Source organism: Habropoda laboriosa, unplaced genomic scaffold (genome assembly GCF_001263275.1).
Source record: "Habropoda laboriosa isolate 0110345459 unplaced genomic scaffold, ASM126327v1 scaffold41, whole genome shotgun sequence".
Classification (NCBI taxonomy): Eukaryota; Metazoa; Arthropoda; class Insecta; order Hymenoptera; family Apidae; genus Habropoda; species Habropoda laboriosa.
The window spans coordinates 1,045,506-1,064,970 of NW_017100164.1; the positions used below are offsets into that span (position 1 = coordinate 1,045,506).

The 19,465-nt window shown below is 38.2% G+C and overlaps 1 protein-coding gene across 1 annotated transcript in view; it reads right to left on the reverse strand.

Moving 5' to 3' along the window:
• LOC108578540 (fibrillin-1-like) overlaps positions 1–19,308 on the reverse strand; it is a 141,272-nt gene extending 121,964 nt beyond the window's left edge. The window contains exons 1-2 of the mRNA XM_017941899.1: positions 19,287–19,308; positions 18,564–18,749 (exon numbers count right to left, since the gene is read on the reverse strand). Of these exons, the coding sequence (XP_017797388.1) occupies positions 18,564–18,749; positions 19,287–19,308 (208 nt within the window). The remainder of the gene's footprint in view (positions 1–18,563; positions 18,750–19,286) is intronic.
• Positions 19,309–19,465: the final 157 nt, after the last annotated feature.

The following is a 19,465-nucleotide window of genomic DNA, read 5'->3' on the forward strand; positions in this document are numbered from 1 at the left end:
TTGGAATTTCAGAACTTCAGATTTTTAAGATGTTCAAAAGATTTTAGGTCCTCGGGATTTTTAGATTAATTTTGAAAATTTTAAGGATCTGAGGTCTTACCGATTTTGGGACTTGAGAACTTCAGATTCTTAAAATTTTAGGGCTCGAAGACCTTAGCAATTTTGGAATTTCAGAACTTCAGATCCATAAGATTTTCAAATTAATTTTAGAAATTTTCAGGATCTGAAGCCTTAGCAATTTTGGGACTTCAGAACTTCAGATTCTTCAGATTTTCAATCTTTAAGATTTCAAATAAATTTTGAAAATCTTAAGAATTGAAAATCTTTTGAAAATCTTAAGAATCTGACGTTCCAAAATCCCAAATTCGCTAAGGCCTCAGAGCCTCCAAAATCTCACTATCCTCAATGTGCATTCAGTGCATTCGGTGCATTAGATACGTTCAGTGCATTATGTGCATTTGGACCCACTATGTCGTCAGTGGCAGACTGTCGGTCATATGAGCTTAGGCTAAGCCTTCAGAGCCCCTAGCTACCAAGCTGTACCCAAGACTCCAGGATTTTTAAGCTCTCTAGGTCAAACCATTCATTCCCACCAAAATTGAATAGGTGAGAAGAAGAAGAAGAAAGATAATCCGGTGGACCTTATTTTCGCGAAATTGAAAAAAACTGTTTATCCACTAAAATTATTTTAAAATTCTCCCTTGGAAATAATTCCTACGATGTTTGATTAATAATTTCATAATAGAAAATGTTTCATTTCAACCGTTAATTTAGCTGCAAAATTCATAATTTCCATCTTTTTCTCACCCGTTCAATCATAATTCTATCCATTAAATTGTTAACATTTCAATTCAGGCGCAAATATACGAAGATATGAATTCCCATGTACGAAAAATTCATTATAACTTCCGTCAGAGATTTGCTTCGATAAAATGAAGGAAATTTTACCATGGTATTATTTAGGTCAGTGCTGCATTAGGAACGAATTATGCAATATTACCTTTGAAATTTCAATTCCGCCGGCAATATTTATCAGATGCGATTCCCTCGTACCGTCAGTTTTATTTAACCGTTTTTAATCTCGTTTTCGATCAAAATCGGCTGAATGTTCGTTTCTTCGTTATTTGCATTACACAGGTTATCGAAAGTCAGCAATAATATTTTCTGCAAATATACGTACACTGCGTTCGTTTGCTATTTTTTTATTTGCACTTTCGATAACAAAGCGAGATAAAGCGAGGGCAAAGGTAATTCAAGACTACGCGAAATCTTAACTCTACAGCTTCGAATTTCTTCCAGTCAGGACCTCGGATTCTCTTTGTGCATCCGTCCAAACAGAAAACAATTCTCACCATGCTGCATTTTCTTTCATGTAAAATAACTTTTCCAACAATATTTCCTTCTTTGTTGATAATAATTCAGGTAACATTGCTAGCAAGCAAACCGTGTAAATTTCGCAACACTGATTGTAACTGTTCATTTCAACAGGACGTTTAATTATTAATTGTAGAAGAAAACAGTATTTGAAAATCGTTTGGGAACACAGAGAAACTGGAATTTTTCAGCAAAATTATTTTTCATGAAATGTGTAAACCCTGAAACATGTGAATCTATTAATTAAGACGAATACTACTGTTTAATATAAATGAATATTTAACTAATTACTCTTTGAAAGCAGAAATTCTTTTAATTGTTATTATTACTATTTTTTAAGTAATTTTGTACCAATAAGTGCTCAAAATACTCATTTATACATTTCACTTGCACATATACACAATATTTCTGAACAATAATCACACGATAGTTAAATACAACAATTTCTTCATTCTCCCTTTTTCCTATTTTACTTTTTGGTACTTGATAAGTTATTATTTAAAATTCTTTCATAGAAAGCAATTTTTTTTTCGCAAAATCTTAAAACTAACTGTACTAACAAGTACACAAAACTATCAAAAAAAGAAAATTAAAGAACAATCGAGCCTATTTACTGAAAGTTTCATTGGCAACCACAAATGCATCTTCATCGCCATTCACTTCACAAACCCGCCGCAGCTCATCCACAAAGAAAAACCTCCACGAACAAATGAATATCCGCGAATCGTGTAGCGATCGAAGAAAAAAAGGGAACCGCTCGCGTGGAATCCCGAGAATTATCGCCAGGCGAGCGCCGCGCGTGTACCAAAATGGGCACAATTCCATCTGGCTGAACCGTCGCGGAACCATAATGGCGGGCAGTTCGGCAATCGCACGCATCAGGCGTGTTCCCGCGAGAGGAACAAATTGCGAATCTCGTGTCCCATCGCGCCTCTGACCTCGGCAAACATGCGAAAAAGAAAAAAAAACAGCGAAAACGAGAAAGAGAAGAAGAAGGAAGGGAGGAAGTGGAGAGGCTTCCGTGGGGAAACCATTCCACTGGACGAGATTCTTTCGTGGCAATTCCAGCGTCGTTCATTTGTTCGCGGCATTCGGACCGCTGAAAATCCGAGACGTTCGCGCTAAATGCCGCCTGAAAAATGTGACTCTTGCGCCGCGTGAAAATGCTCGGTGAAAAGGAAGAGAGAATTGTCCTCGGGGATCTTGAATTCTACTCCCGGATACGGACGGCGAATTAAATAACGGAAGTGTTAAAAGGGACGTTACTTGGTGGCACCGGTGCCTGGCGTTAATTGCACGGGAAAAAGGAGAGGAATTGATTTGCTCGTTTTTCAGGTTATGTAAAAGGACGCTCGAGTGGAGAATTTTCATCTCGGTTCGTTTTCCTTTTGTCTTGGTCGCTTTGACGGCGAAAAGATCGGAGGTAAAGTGTGGAACTATCGGTGGTGCAAGAGATATAAGTCGTAAATTTTATGGAGGTCAGCTTAAGGGTTGTTGGTTCCAAGTGTCGGTGCCTGTTCAGGTGGAAGAATATGGTGTACAGTGTTTTGCTTCGTGGTCCAGTCTTTAGAAACATGTTTCGAAGTTACACGTAGTCAATGAAAGATCGAAAATATAACGAAATCTTGAAATATAGAACGAATATTTATGTTACGATATAATATTGTACAGAAGCAAAATGAATTACAAACTCCGTTGAATCCGTTCCCAAGTTATTAGAACCACCTGAGAACATGTGAAATTTCCCCATTATCAATTCCCGCGATTGGAAAATCCCAGTAGTACAAACCTCTATATCCAGTAACAAATCAAACCAACGAGAAGAAAATCAGCGAGATACGTTCACCTCCCCTCGGTTTCCAATATCGGAAAGCAAGATCGAACGGGGGGAGAGAAAAAAAACCTGTTTTCCGCGCGTTACCTGGCTTTTATAAATCGTACCTTTAAATATCGTCGGAATTTCTCCAATATTGCGTTGTTGTGTTATCGGGGCCAGGATCAACGTCACATACGCCGACGAAATAACCAACCAACGATCAACAACGAGGAAAAAATAGAGAGAGAGAGAGAGAGAGAGGGAGGAAGGAAGAAAAGAGAAGAAAATACACGATCTCGCCTCTATCATGCGGAAATAAAATTCCATTAAGGCACGCGGCACGATTTAATCGGGATCCGCTTGGGTGAGGAAAAAAAAAGAGAAAAGAGAGAGATAGAGAGAGACGAGAAGGAAATCGGATTAAAAGCAACGAATTTCGTTATTGCGCGTTTGCACGGTCGTTATTTGACGCGTGGTTTGCCGTATCCCGCGCGAAACCGCCTCGTCGCGTGTTAAATATCGCCGTGCGGTAATATTTAGGAGGGAGATCAATGTCCTCCAGGATTCTTGCCGTACAAAGCGTTCTGTGTTCCGCGGGGAAGCCCCAAAGCGAGCGTCTCGCCGTATATAAATCCTCGTCTCTTTTGCCTCGACTACTCTCTCCCCCTCTATCTTTCCGTCACATGGAATCCTGCTGTCTGGATTTTCTCGTGTCATCGTCGGCCCTTTAGATCCGATCGTGCTGACCAAACCGAACTTTCAGCTCTGGGTCATCGCGCGCCAACCCCGCCATCGCGACTCCTCCATGTTTTAATCGTTCTCCGCTCGCGACATGAGTTGACCGTTGGATTGTGCATTGTGTGGACACGGTGCTTAAGTGTGCGTGCGGTATATACAGGGTGAACCGCCTAACGTGATCACTGGACTGCGGATTTTTATGCGTTTATAGGAAATTTAGATTTAATATGAAAAAATATACAAAATATACAAATTAGTGACTTTCTTAATAGCTGGTAGGTGAAACAATTTTCTACCGAAGTTCTACTTATTTTGCGATATTTTCAGAAATATGAGTTTGCATAAAAATCGGCAGTCTAGTGATCACTTTGAATTATTTTATTGTCAGTGGTCTGATAGACGCGCTTTTTCTGGTCCAAAGAGGCGTTTAAGAGGATTATTGTATATTTTTTTTTTCATGAAATTTGCAAAGTCATGGTTAGTTTCGATAGAAGCTTTGATTCAAGTGACAGTATTGTTAGAGCATACAAATCCTTGCTCTTCGAATCCGAGAATTGTGATGCGGTATTAAAGCTTGTGTGATTCTTTAGGTTAGCTGGAGAGGATTAACACTGTTTTGTGTGCAGACTATTTCTTTACGAAATATGACATTACCGCTGTTTATTAAGTTAAAAACGGAAGCGATAGTTCGTAGAGAATCTTCAAATTCAATTTTCTCAAAATCAAAGCCTTGTATAACTTTAAAAAAGAAATTTTCTCTATATTTTCGGTTAATCTCTACGTCGAAACTTTTCAATATTTCTATATTTCATAGATAATTCGGTTTACACGCGGTAAAATTTTTTAACCTCTATTTCGATAAGTTTTTCCCTTTTATCTTTAGTGTATATTGCTGTTTTTTCACTCCCAACCTGTAAACCGTTTTCGAACCTCGCCAACGGTCAGAATTGGTGCGCGTTGTTTGGCAATAAGGCAGAATAATCATGATTTGTAGTACGTTACCAGGATGTTAACGTTACGATTAATTTGGAAATTTCGCTTCTGGCGAATCGAAGGGAAAACATGAATGAAAATAACGAAATTACCCAGCGAAGTTTATCAGTGGACCGTTTCCCAAATAGTAGTGAAACAAACAATCGCAAAACCTACGAAAAATTTGGAAAAAAAGAGCAAAATGGAATTGAAATTAATATCGATTCTTTATCGTGCACATTTATCTCCGAATCCTTAGTCACAGTAATAGAAACTTGTTTGTCATTTTTGAATTTAAGTAATTTTCACAGTTTTTCACAATATATCGTATAAAAATACTCCGACAACAGTAAGCATAAATCATTTATTAATAACAAACTGTTATCCGGCGAACAGGAATTTTGTAAAATAAGCTAAAACTGTGCACATCGACGTATGTAAGCTCTATAAGCAATATATGGTAAAATTTAATTTCAGTTTATCTTCAAAGCGAATTTTTAATCCGCGAATGAAACGGAAAATACGAAACATCAGCATATACAAATAGAACGCGCTGAAAGCTGATGAGAATAGTCAGGAATATTCAAAATTCCATGAAAAACATATTTTAATAAATTCTTAATTATACCCCAAAAATATTTACATTCGCTGTAGCACAAATGTATCTTTACTCCAAGTCTATTAAATAGTAAACTATCCACCAATTTATGAACAACCTAACCTGTTTATCTATCGACTAAAATATCTCGCTATTAAAATAATATATTTCACTTATTCCCCAATAAATCACGCCATTGTGTCTCCACTCTGTCCCTCAAACAGAGACAGCAAATCTACCAAATATACTATCCACCGTTTCATAAAAAAACCTAACCTATTTGTGTGCCAATAAAAATATCTCGTTAACAACCTGCTAAAATAATACATTTCACTTATTCCCGAATAAGTCACGCTATTACGTCTCCAATCTGTCCTTCAAACTGAAACAGCAAATCCGCTAAATATACGTACTATCCACTAATTTATAAATAACCTAACCTATTTGTCTGCCAATGAAAATATCTCGTTAACAGCCCACTAAAATAACATGTCTCGCTTATTCCCCAATAAATCACGTTATTATGTCTCCAATCTGTCCCTCAAACTGAGATCGCGGCTGGCAATATTGCCGCCACACGATCAGGCTTCCCCATGTGTGAAAACAATTTCTCCGCGGAATCTTCTGCCCCACAACAGTTTTACGAGCGAAGAAGCGAACGTAGTCTGGCTTTCGCGGAACCTGCAGATAAGACAAGCACATTTTCTGCTTTCGTGTGAGTTTCGCGGTCGCAGCGGGGATTTCTACGTAAGCCGACCGTGTTGACAAACGAAAGAGGCACGCCGGGTACCTCGTGATATCTCGGTTCCTTTGATGGCCAACCGCCGTCCAGGGATCACGTGTGTGTACATATATAATACATGTATAGATGTGTGTGTGTGTGTGTGTGTGTGCTCCTTGACTCGGCTCGAGTGGAGTATCGTGACCTCTCGACCTTCTTTAAGGAGTGCTCCGATGAGTGGCCACTTCGTAGCGGAGAACCGATCCGGAAGTATATCGGAGTCGTGAGTCCTCCTCTGCCAGTCATCCGCCGGCAACGTCTTTTCAAACATTCGACGTATTGTCGGTGTATACACGGGGGATGAGAGTGAGAAGGGATTTAGTGGCTGTTTGTAGAAATTGCCCCGTGTGAATGAAGAAAAGCATGTATACACACTTCTGTTCATTAGTATTGGGACACTTACCGAACGCACTAAATGTATATACCGAAGGCTCGAAGTCCTTGGCAATTTTGGACACTCAGAACTTCAAATTCCTAAGATTTTCAAAAGATCTCCAAGCCTCAGGGTTTTCAAATTAATTTAAAAAATTTTAAGGATCTGAGGCCCTACCGATTTTGGGACTTCAGAACTTCGGACTTTCAATCCTTAAAATTTTCAAATTATTTTGGAAAATGCGTATGTGCTCGATGATGCTGAAGAAATGTTCTCTGAGTAGAAGGAAAAGTATATTCATAATTGATGGCATAAATTATTTAGAGCTGTTTGATGGCTAAATTACTATTATTATTATTTTACGTGTTTAGTTTTAGTAAAAATATGATATTTATTAATCGAAGTATAATCTACTTACGCCATACAAGGTTATTTAATAACAATTTACTAATAATATTTTTGGAAAAAGTAAACTTTTGTCCAACTGAAAAATGATCAGTGGAATTTGATCTGTAGTTAACTTTCCTGCACGATCTGCCATTTAACAATAAAATAATTAATGGTACACGAAATTCTCAAATCGGCCAATTCATATGCAGTAATTACGTTTGACTTAGTTTTAAGTTAGGAATTCGTCAAGTTACAGATTTAGACATCGATACTGTAGTTGTTAAATGAATTTAGACAATATCAAATCTGAATTCCTTTTCATTATGCTCATCACCTTAATCACAGTCTTCGAACAGTCTATCGGTATTCTCTCCCCACTCCCTACTCCACTATATCCATCTCTCATTAGTCGAAGTATTCGAAAAACAACTTTACGGGTACAACGAATGCATTCTGTAAACAGTTTCCTGGCATACCACGAACCACCCAACAAACCGTAAAATTTGCTAATAAATTCCTTGCAAAAATATTACATGAAAAAAACGCTCGCGACTAAACCGTACATTTTTCATAAAATAACCCTCGAGGCTAATTTTTCCACATTAAAACACTGTATCGAAGGGAAAAAATCAGTCCTCGAATAGGTACTTCCAAACGAACAAACTTCTCACCCGTCCTAAACACACCAACTTCACCAATATTAACTCATCAATTAACACGTAAACTCTGACATAAGAGAAAAGAAAAACGAGGAAAGCAGGAGAGAAAAATTCGTGGAATTAAAACGTTTCCCCCCGCGGTTCAACGTGGGACACTATCAGCTGTGCCGATTCAAAGGAAAGGCGAATCGATAGGGAGAGCTAAACGCGTATGATAAAAGTTCTGTTCCGACGGGGATGGCGAGCCCATTCAAACTCATAACCCGCGTATCTGCATAAAAGTCAGAGTGCCGTGGCCAGTATCCTCGTGCGCCTGATGAAAGCGGAAACGCCACAGAATCGGTATCAAGTAAGGAAGGAGAAGAGGCCACTTGTACTTTTTCCCTCCGTACGCTTTCAACACAACCGCACCACCGGCTTTCCACGGCAATTAATTAATACGTCTATGCCGCGGCCTGTCTCCGTGAAATACGGCGATTCATCGCGAATGGACTTTTAAAATTCACCCCACACGCGGAACACATCGACGGAGGAAGGGTGGAGGGAGGATGAACAGCTGATTCTAATGGAAGAACACAATTTACGAGACGCGTATACAGGGTGAACTGCCTCATCTGATCACCTTGGATTATTCTTTTGTCAGTGAACTGATCGAAATTTTCTTTGTGTCGTATAATATGCTTTAAAGAGACCTTTAAGATGATTATATAGTACATTTTTTATCAGTGCATCTTTTTTTTTTTTTAAGTTTTCAGGGACACTTTCAATTTTTTATAGATAAACCTGTAATCTTTCTAGGTTAGGTTTGTAACTTATCAGTTGCTAATGGATAGTAGAATATTAGAATAAAAATAAGCCTATAATTAATTGTTTTGTAATTCAGACGTGGACTGAATAAAATAAGACACTCTGTATATACACTACCGGCCAAAAATTTGGAATCACTTGTCAATTTACACCAATATTGAATCTGTTGCTAATTTTTTATAGATTTGAAATGATGTTGCAGAGATCAATAGCAATTTACCCCATTTCGATTAATATAAATTATAAAAAATTCGTTAAAATGTTCTTAAAATTGCTTACTTTTTTCTGCAAATTTTTGTGTAGCTTCCCATTTCGATTAATATAAATGATAAAAAATTCGTTAAAAAGTTCTTAAAATTGCTTACCTTTTTCTGGAAATTTTTGTGTAACTTGAAATGCACAGTGATTCCGAGCATTTGGCCGGTAGTGTATAAACGTTGATTAGATTCAAAATACACTTTTGAATATAATTTTAGTAAGTTGTGATTCGAGAGTGATTAACACAGGCTTCGTTAAATAAAAATGATACCGTCTATAATTATTCCTATTAACTCTCGAAAATAAACAAACATCGTAAAATCATTATTTTCAAACAAACAAATGTGAAACAAATTTGACACAACTTCGATAAATTCGATCAAATAACATCACCACCGACATCGCAATTTTTCCTAAAACTCGTATAAATTGATTTCGAACAAACAATCAACGAATCGAACAAATAAATTGTTCACATTCTATAATTATATCTAATCAAATACCAAATCCATTTAGTATTCGCAACGACAATCTCCCCATGCATTGAAAGCGCATTCCTCCAAACGGAAGTTCAGTATTTCCATAGCTGGTCTCGTACAACTAAACTACGTCAAAGGATTCAACACATCGAATGCTACTCTTTATCGCCGCACGATGGAAACTGGAACTCGATTTCCCACGCAAACTCGGATGCGGCCGCGTCGGAAAATAAGAGCTAATTAAGAGAAGACGCATTAAACGGGCCTTCCGCGCGGGTAAATCGAATGAAATCGTAGATTAAACGGGGAAGATCTATTATGCCGTTATCATTTCGCATGGTGGAAGCAACGCGACGCAGCGGGAGCCTTCCTCGACGTCCTGTTCAGCGGGAATTTAACGCAGGAGCTCAGAGGAACGCCGCGTGTCTCTCTACACCGCACCAACAACGCAGTCATTAAGTTGTTCCTGGCAGTTGCACCTTCGAGCAACCGGAGGGAATAATTCGACGTGTTCCCGAACGAACAGCCGCCATTATCAGCGAACGAAACACGCCTCAAAGAGCACCGGGCTAAAAATCATTGTCCTCGTTGGGGGACAATTAAACTTAAGTTGAATCGCGGTAATAGGATTTGTTCGTGGCGATTTTTGCAAAACGCGTAATTAGTGAATACGTGAGAATTTTTTATTTTTCATTAATACAGGTATTTACTTGGAGGCTTTTGTTGAAATTAATTTTCTTGGATTACTGCTTACTGCGTCGTTGTATTCCACCACTATACTATTGTATTATTTCCATCCCTTTGTCAAGCAAGTTCTACTAATCCTATAGAAAAAAAAGATTCGTCAAATAATCCCAGCTTGTATTGTTCTCCATACCGGCAAGCTTTTTCTTGATTGGATTCTTTTTCGCACATTTTTATATATTAAATTTGTGCTTTAATTTCAATATTGGAACTAAGTGGTAGAGTGAGATTTGAAAAATTGTTCAGCATTTGTATTAATTCCTATCAACAGCATTCATTATGAAGTATTTAAGTATGAAGTATTTTTCGCAATTTTTCTGTCGTTTTTTACTAAGCGAAAATCGAGATGCGAAAAATACGCAAATTTTTCCAATAGTAGGGCTATATCAATATTTATCCTTACAGGGCACCTTGATTAACAGAGGAAGTCATGATTTTACAAGACAGATTTAAGCTTACACAAAAAAAAACGAAGGTCAACAAAGCGCCTACGGAAAAAATCTTGTATTTTCCATACAAAAAACAGTCGGATATTACTTTTTTTCGTCACAGGAAAATGAGGCCGCGAAAAATGCTCGGTGGCGAAAAATACGCGCGAAAATACGGTGCGTGAACAAAAAGATTTTAAACAATTGATAACATTTCAAAGTACAGTAATGTCTCCCCAAGTGTCAGTCCGCAAGGAACCTAAACATGACACTTGTAGAGGGACTACGTTTTCGAGCCTCGCACCCGCCTTTGTAGTTTGCCGAACGTAGACAAGGACAGCGAATAAAAGATAAGGATGGAACGTGAGTCGAGGCAACCAAGCGATTTAAATACCAACTCTTTTAATTTTACGTTCTTTTATCCCGAAATTTTTCTTAACATATTGATGAGATTTTTCTGATCAAAATGAGATAAAACAGAAGCCCTGTATTACATTACATAGAGTCGGCCTACCGTTTGACTGACACTTGTAGAGTCGGCCTACCGTTTGACCGACACTTGTAGAATCGGCCCTACATTTTTTTTTTTTTTTTTTTAAAAAAATTTCAGATGAAAAAAGGTAAAATTAAAGAAATTATATTTTTCTATTATGAATTGTCGAGCCGTGAAATCTCGTAAAAGAAACCGAGTGGTGTAGCGTTACACGCTTGACTGACTGCGAGCGAGATAACATAGGCGCAGCAATGACGCAGACCTAGGCGTAGGACCATCTATACTGACACTTATAGAATCCAAACTAGCTGACACTTGTAGAGACATTACTGTAATCAGTTTCAAAGACCACGTTAACATCTTCCTCAGAAATTCCATTACACCCACACTCGCAGTCATAACTGAATTAAACGAGTAACATAACCTCACTTCGAAGATATAACCTAAAAACGAGAACAATGAAATTTCCCTCCTACTTTTTCACCGTGTTAATTAACGTATCGTGAACTCATCATATTAAGTCGTGTTTCTGTACGTATATTTGGTACGTGTAGCAGTCGAGAGGAAGGCATTCTAGTCGTTTCAAACCAAAATCGTGATCTCACGCGTGTAATACGCGGCGCGAAACACGCTGAAGCACTTAAAAGGATGTGAAAAGGCACGCGAACGCTGGAACACATTGTCGAATGCATTGGAAGAGATACAAGCCACACGGTGCACATGTGGAAATGCGATATTGACCTAAAACAGTCCGCACTCCTTGCTCGCGTATCGAAACACGCTTCTACAAAGTCTATAAGCAGAACCTTGACGAATTCACAGAATCTACAACTACTTCCCCTTTGAAATTTATATTCCCATTCGAATTAAATTGACCTTCCTTCGCTGCCCATAAATTACCCCAGCTTTATTTAACGTTTATAAATTTTACCAATAACACACGTCGAAGTAATTAATTTATTAAAATAATCCTCGAATAATTTTCTCATACTCCACTGCCATTTCCAGGCTACGATCAATTTAAACTTCATAGAAAATTGCAATTTACTTGTAATAATTTAAAAGAAATTCTTTCTCGTATAAAACATATTTACTATCTTTTAGTGTTCAATAAAAACGGCTGTAATTCGGAAACAAGGTCGTTCATATGAACTTTTTTTCTTATTTTAGCGTACTGAATCCATCCCCGAAGTTACGCCCGCATTTTCGGAAACGCCCTGCATAATGGAAAGGAGATCAGTGTTAAGTAAAAACGGGGGTTTCCGTAGTTCACACTTGCAAACTTACATGAAAATCGAGGAACAAAAATTCCAGTAAAAGAATAATTTCTAACGTTCGCGGGAATCGGTCTAAAAATGTCAGACCGATGATTAATTGACATCTGTAAGTCCGCCATTTTGGTTCTTTGCTGGTTCGTACTTAGGAAAGAAAAGAGGGAAAGTTTCACGAGAGGCGGAGGGAAATCAAATTGGCATTAAGGTTTTTCCGGACGACAAACGTGACGGAAAATCTCTTAAATTCGAAAAGAAGATGCTTCTTTAATCTCCGTGACACAGCGTAGAACTGACGCTGTCGTGTTTGTGACAGATTCTAATAGGATTTAACATTTCGTACCAGCTCGGTCTAGTGCTCCCGCGTGTTTCACTAACGACTCGATCCCCGTGACGAGCGACGTTTCAATTAATCTTTCGCCTACTATTTTTACGTTCCGCAATGCTGCTGCTGCACCGTCGTTTCTAGTACCAAGCGTCAAGCAAGAATTAAAGACACGTCCCGATGAAACTTCCATTCGACCGAGAATCCGCGCCGAGCTCCACGGCTTAACTAAGTTCCTGCGATCGTAAAGCAATTGAGAAGAATTAAGGAAGCAATTTCAGCTGCATCGATGAGTCGGCTGAATACAAGAAGAAACGCGAAAGGAGACGGAGGATTGAATTTTTTTCTTTGAGAAAGTTCTTTAGATTCGATATAATATTTTCGCAGCATTCCCCCAAGTCTCCGCTTGTAATATCGATTTTGTTTCAGATTTAAGAAGTAATTGTTTAAAGGGAGAATAACGAAGAATGAAACGTGTTGGGATATTGTGTCATCGTTTCGGTGGTAAAGTTAGGAAACTGCAAAAATTTAATTTTTCAAGAGAGAAGAAAGCCATTTTGTCGATTAATGTAAATTCAGCCTTTGCACTAATTTTATCTGTCAACTACATACCATTGATATTGATAGATAAAATCAGTGCACAGGTAATTTTGCATCAATTATCAAACTGGTATTCTTCTCTCCCGCAATTACGTAATTTTACTATTGGAACAGCGATTTATTGTTTTCAACGTTAAATGAGAAGTGTATTTTATAAAACCTACTTAGGTATTCTAGATTTATTCTCTGACAGATTCAAAGGGGGGCAAAGCTAGCTATTCCTGATACAAGGTGGTGAAAAGAGTGTAGGTAACCTAATTCTAAGTCGAAAGAAAGTATTTTTAAACGTTAGTCCATTAGGAGCTACTATAGCCTCCAAACGAGCGATTACTATGGTCTCTAATGAGCCATTAAGTTGCGTAAATTCCAGCAGAACGATAGCAATCTTGGGGAAACGAGTTAAGTACCTAAATACGTACAAAAATGTGTACAGGGTGATCGTAAATAAAACAATGTATACATAAACGTCTGCATAAGCATTAAAAATACTGTTAAAGGCTTCAAAGTTGTTACAAATACTTCTAATAAAACGTGAATGTATTTTTCGAAAGTAGAATTATGCACGAATATGAGAATACAAATACACAAAATACATAAGAATCTAAAAATCAAATTTCAAGCTATAAATCACAATTGATAAAAACTGAAGAATTGTAACTTCTTCGTCAGGATTTTCTGCGACCGCGGTAGTTGTAAATTCTCACAAATGCATAAATATTTTTTTACTTTTTCCGTGCACTTTCTATCCTTTCGCACTTTATTTGACACGGAATACAAATTAGAGAAGCCATTTCTTTATATTTATTTCTACTGCGTTCATTCTTTCTCACATGTTGCTTTTCCAACTTTCATATTTACTTTCTAGCATACGTGAAAAGTGTAGAAACGAACCCAATACTATCCTTTTACTGTAAGCACTAAATCAACATCCATCAAACTCTACGATGCAGAATCTCAATTAAATTACTGCAATTACACTGTACAGAACGCACATATTTCAACCCGAGCGTCTTCTACTTCAGATGTATACCTAAAATATCCCAGAAATCGTGCAAGCATCACGAACTATCCGCGACCCTCGATCCGTGCCGCTTCCTCGTAGCAATGTCCGCCAAAGTCAACACGGTGACACGCGTGTGAGGAAACGCAAACGGCGCACGGACCAACCCTTGCGTATACAAGGTGGTTCGAAAACACAGGAACTATCTTTGTAGCGTAAAAAATCTTGGGACTCTCGTGTGTCCAGCAAGTAACTGTTACGGAAATAGTTCAAGCTTCTAGTCTTTAGGTTTTGCCTGAATTTCTCGAAACTGAGGGCAAGTGTTGGGGGTAACACTTCAATCGGAGCAATTAAGGATCGACGTTGCGTAGAAACGAAACTTTATTAAAACTGGCGGAACGTGACTTGCGGATGACAATACAGAGAATGAGTCGAGGATGGAAAAATAGGGCTATTTAAGGGTTTGAGGAGGATGCAACTTTGGGTTACGACTGTGTAGGAGATTTGGAAGGTGAAGAGTTCGGTGTAATGGTGAAAGTTGGTGGCAAATTGTAAGCCTAAGAAAGAAAATATTTTAGGGTATAACAGAACTATTAGGTCTATGCAGAAGTTCGCATCGTGTTTCTGTGAAGAACGTGTACTTATTTTTTCTCGCATTTATAATAATTAGTCGTTATCAAAATAATTGTAATAATATTGATACTACGGAGGCATAATGCCTCCCTACCAAAATACAATGCCTTTTATTGTATTTATTGAGAATCTTTAATTTGCGAATAAAGATTGACTCAATCGACTGCAGAGAAAAAGAAAACGTTTATTGATATAAATGTAATACAAAACAACGGAGGCGAAAACCCGGGTTATATACTTGGATCGGAACCACGGTCCGCGGACCCATTGCTTTTATGGCCCGGCCTGGGCCTACGTTAAGGAGAGAAAAATTCAAAATATAATCTATTCTCAATAGTATTCTTAGTCACATTTAGCAACAAAGACAAACGAAATTTTATAAACAATTTAAAGTCGGCTAACATTTTTCTTCCTCCTGAAAAATCTGATTTTCCGCACTGACAGTGTTTTCTGCAAGTAGGTACTCTTATTAAATGCACAATATTCTCCCAATTCGCGCGAAATGGATCATATCGTAAAAATTGTCACGAACTTGTGAAACTTTTCTGTTCCTTCCAACGAATCCGACTATTTCCGAAACACTCGGTAGAGAGAAAATACCTGCAAGCCTCGAATTCAGTATTTTTCGCGAGACAACGAATCTATGCGTGTCCCGAGCACGTGGCGTGTCCGTACAGACGGAAAGAAAGATGTCGCGTTGCCTCTCGAACGCAACGCGCGTGACCGCGGCAATAAATCAAAGCGAAATCCCGTTGCTTTCGATCCCGACCCGCTTTCGAGAAAGGAAAGGGGTGCTTTTCAGGTTCACGACCCCCGAGAGGTGTCGCGTTACGAAAAAGCCATTCGTCATCGTTGCTCCCTCCTCCCTCCTTCTTTTCTTCGCTTCTTCAAAACCACCCACAGCTTCTACTTTTTTCCACTCCTCCTATGCTTCTTCGAACATCGTTCCAGACCCGGGGAGATCTTTCGCGATCACTGGACCCATTCTGGGTTTATCTAGCAAGAAAGGAAAGGAGTGGACGGTTTAATGGACCGCGAGGTTCCTCGGTGACGAAAATCGGTACGTGAATTGGCGAATAATGTGAAAGGGTCGTGCAGCTCGGACATGTGTTCGATTAGAGGGAAATTGATTGTCGCGTGTGGTTGTTTGGGGATTTGGAAGAATTGATGGAAGAGTTTGGTTTGAGATTAGGAGAAATGTAGTTGTGTAGTTAAGTAGATAGAAAGTTACGTAGAAAATGTATTTTGTCAAACTGAAATGTAACAACGTGAAATCTACTGTAATTAATATTTGAATGAGTTCCATTATTATAAACATTGCAAAGAAGAAATGTATTTCGTGAAATTAAAATATAATAATATGGAATCTTCTATGATTAATATCTGAATGAAGAATTCACATTACCTAAAGAAATCTTTTTTAAATTCATTCGTTTAAATATATAAAAATTCAAATATTTGTTAATCGAAATTTTGTTTCGTATAAATTTGTGCGCGGAAACTGTAGAAACCTCGACTTTTAGTCAATACTGATCTCGTTTAAATTATATAGAACCAGATGATTGAAACTTGGAGATTTGAACAGATCGTCAAACATACTACAAAATGATACAAACGAAACGTTTAAACATACGATACTACATCGTGGAAATGGACATAAAAAAATTATCCTCTTTTCCAACGATATCATCGTGGGTCAAGTGGGCTGTTTGCCGTATTATTACGTCGACATCTGGCAAGATACTTGGATCGAGATACATGGCTCAACATTATGTCAAAGTGCAGCTCCGAGTACTGTAATGCCAAAGTGGTCTTGCGCCAGCTTACATTCATGTCAGCGCGTTAGGAGAAACGAAGTGTATTCAATTTTGATAAATTTGTCTGTTCTTGCATAATTTCACATATATTGCACATTCTAAACATGTAATAAATACATTCTATCTAGTATAATAAACAATCATAATTCAACCTTTCTACGTTCAAAATCTTTTATTTTTCAATTAATGTAAACAATCATCAATGAGAAGTTTTACAGATCACTTCTTCCTCTATACTAATTATTATTCCTTTCTTCCAATACCTCTGCCATCTTTACCTCAACAACTTTATCTTTAACTTAAAATTCAAAGTTTAAAAATTTTCCAATTTTTTCCCTCTATATTAATGTAGGAACCTAGGGAAAAATATTGAAGGACCCCAAACGGGAATCGAACCCAGGACCTTCGGCTTAGCAGCCGAGGGCTTTGCGCGCTGCGCCAACCACTCCCACTTTATTCTCCCTTGTCGGTTTCCTATTTGGGTATGGAGGCCCCGATACTACATTAACTATTATTGCTCTCTTCCCATATCATACTGATTATTCTTGCTCTCTTACTATACATCTGCTGTCTTTACAATCTGCTATCAGCAACTTTAGTTTCAAAATAAAGTTCAAAGCTCTCTACTCGCTCGAAACCCAAATCTAGAACACTTAATTTCCGACACAAATAGCCCAGCATTAAAATCTCCAGATAACGCTTATCAATGTACGGAAGTTCGAATCGAAAGCGTGTCGAAGTGAATTCACATCGCGCCACGTAAACGACGCAACCCATAATGCATCTCTCGAAACACATTCGACAGCAAGATTACGAGCCTTTTGTGGAAACAGAGATCATCTTGGTTGGGAGAAATGAGATGACAGTTTCACCGGTCGATCGCGAACTTCTTTGTCGCGAAACGAGAACGCCTCGATACACGTGGAAACGGTGAATAGGCTCGTTGAGTGGCACCTCTATCTGGATAAATCGCGAGCAACACGCTTATCCCGGATTTCATACGTTTACCCTCATACGTCTGCGCAAGCACACCATGTCCACGGAGATCTCGTTCCTCTCCTTCGTTCGATATTACTTGTTGTCTTCTGCTACTCCATAACTCCTCTACGTTTCACGTTATTCAAAGCGGATTCTGTTCTTTTCATTTGAACGTATCGCGAATGTTTTCACCAGAGATTCTTGTTTACGAGGGTATGTATCTTTACAATCTGATCATTTCAAATCCTCCACGAGTGAAATGGTTTTTGATGTTTGACACCGTTATCTTTGTGCCAGTGGATAAAACACGATTATTGAGGAAATCCACGGATGATTCAGCGAGAGAAAGTATATGCACGTATTTATTGTAGAAAATGTGTCGAGTAGAGTGTTGTGTATAGTATTTGTGATTTGATAGAGGTAAATTCGCCAAATTCTTCCCTTATTTCAATAATTCTGTAAGTTTTCCAAATGTTTTCATAATTTGCAATTGTACATATGGAACACCCTCTATTATACTGTAGTACATCAGTATGCATTTAGGTCGAGTTAGGAATAGTACAAATACATATAGTATCAAAATAAACAGAAAATAATGTTGCTTAATGGAACATCCTATATTTTACTGTGGTATATCAAAAGAAAAGAAAAATTAAAGCATTTAGGTCGAATTACAAATAGTACTAATACATGTGGCATTTATAATATAGTGTCAAAATAAATACAAAATAGTATGTTTTTAAAATAATACTGATACAAATTTGCAACCATTTGAGTTACACATAAAGAATTAATAAAATCTCACAATAAAGAAGCATCCCTTTATTACAATTTAAAGTGTCCCTTAAAGTTAACTAAACACAGCATACTTGATAAACTACCTACACTTAAAATTCAAAGAAACGTCAACGACCAAAATATCACCTAATTTTCGAAGCAGATAAAAGAAAAGAGTCTCTCGTGACACATTGAGCTTGTTACAGCCTCCGGAAGGCACGAGGAGTGTAAAATGAAGTTCGAGTCACTTACCGTAAGGCACGCATTTCGGGATAGGATGATTCCAACCGTCGGCAGTGCAAGTCAGTATTTTATGGCCCTTCAATCTACGGCCTGGTTCACACGAGTACACGGTCTGTAGAGTGCCATCTTTAAGGACCCGCTCTCTCACCGTGCCCCACTGAGGCGCCTGTACCAGGGGACAATTCCCGAGAACTCCTGAAAAATCGAACGACAAGACCTTTTCAATCCTAACGGAGGCGTGAGAATATAAAAACTTGTAAGAATAGAAGATTTAAGACATTCACGGCCCAGAACACGATTATTATTATTATTGAGGCTTGAAACGTCGGAGTACTCTTTCCATAAGGACAAGGCTTACACTGGAAAGCTTCAATAATAGTAATAATAATAAAATTGTAAGAACTTTCATCATTCTTCAGTTCAAGTTTCTTTCATGTCAAAGAGAATAAAAAAGAGAATTTAAGAGAAAATCATAAATGAATAGAAACGACTTTAAACGACGAAAAGAATCATCCAAATATCATATACGCCACAAATACAAATTTTACCGATAATATTTTTTCGATAAAATATACTGTTAAGAAATACTCAACAGAGTTCTACCAAGACGAAAACGAGACAAATGAAAAAGGTCGTATAGTACGGCGGTAAGACGCTATAAGATTGCTGGTAGTTTCCGTAGTTGAAGGGCGAGCTCCTAATCGGCTCGCCGCAAGAATCTCAGCGAGTTACGAGCCACAAGACTGGAGGTCATGTTCACCACCGCCAACGACGAACGCGCGGCCAGAACGAAACGAGTCTCCTTGTCGTAAGTCGCCGTGCGAAACGGCTTTTGTCGTATACATGTAATGTACGGCGATTTCCCTATCATAAGCGCACACGTCCATTTCTCCCACCTACCGTGCAGCTCT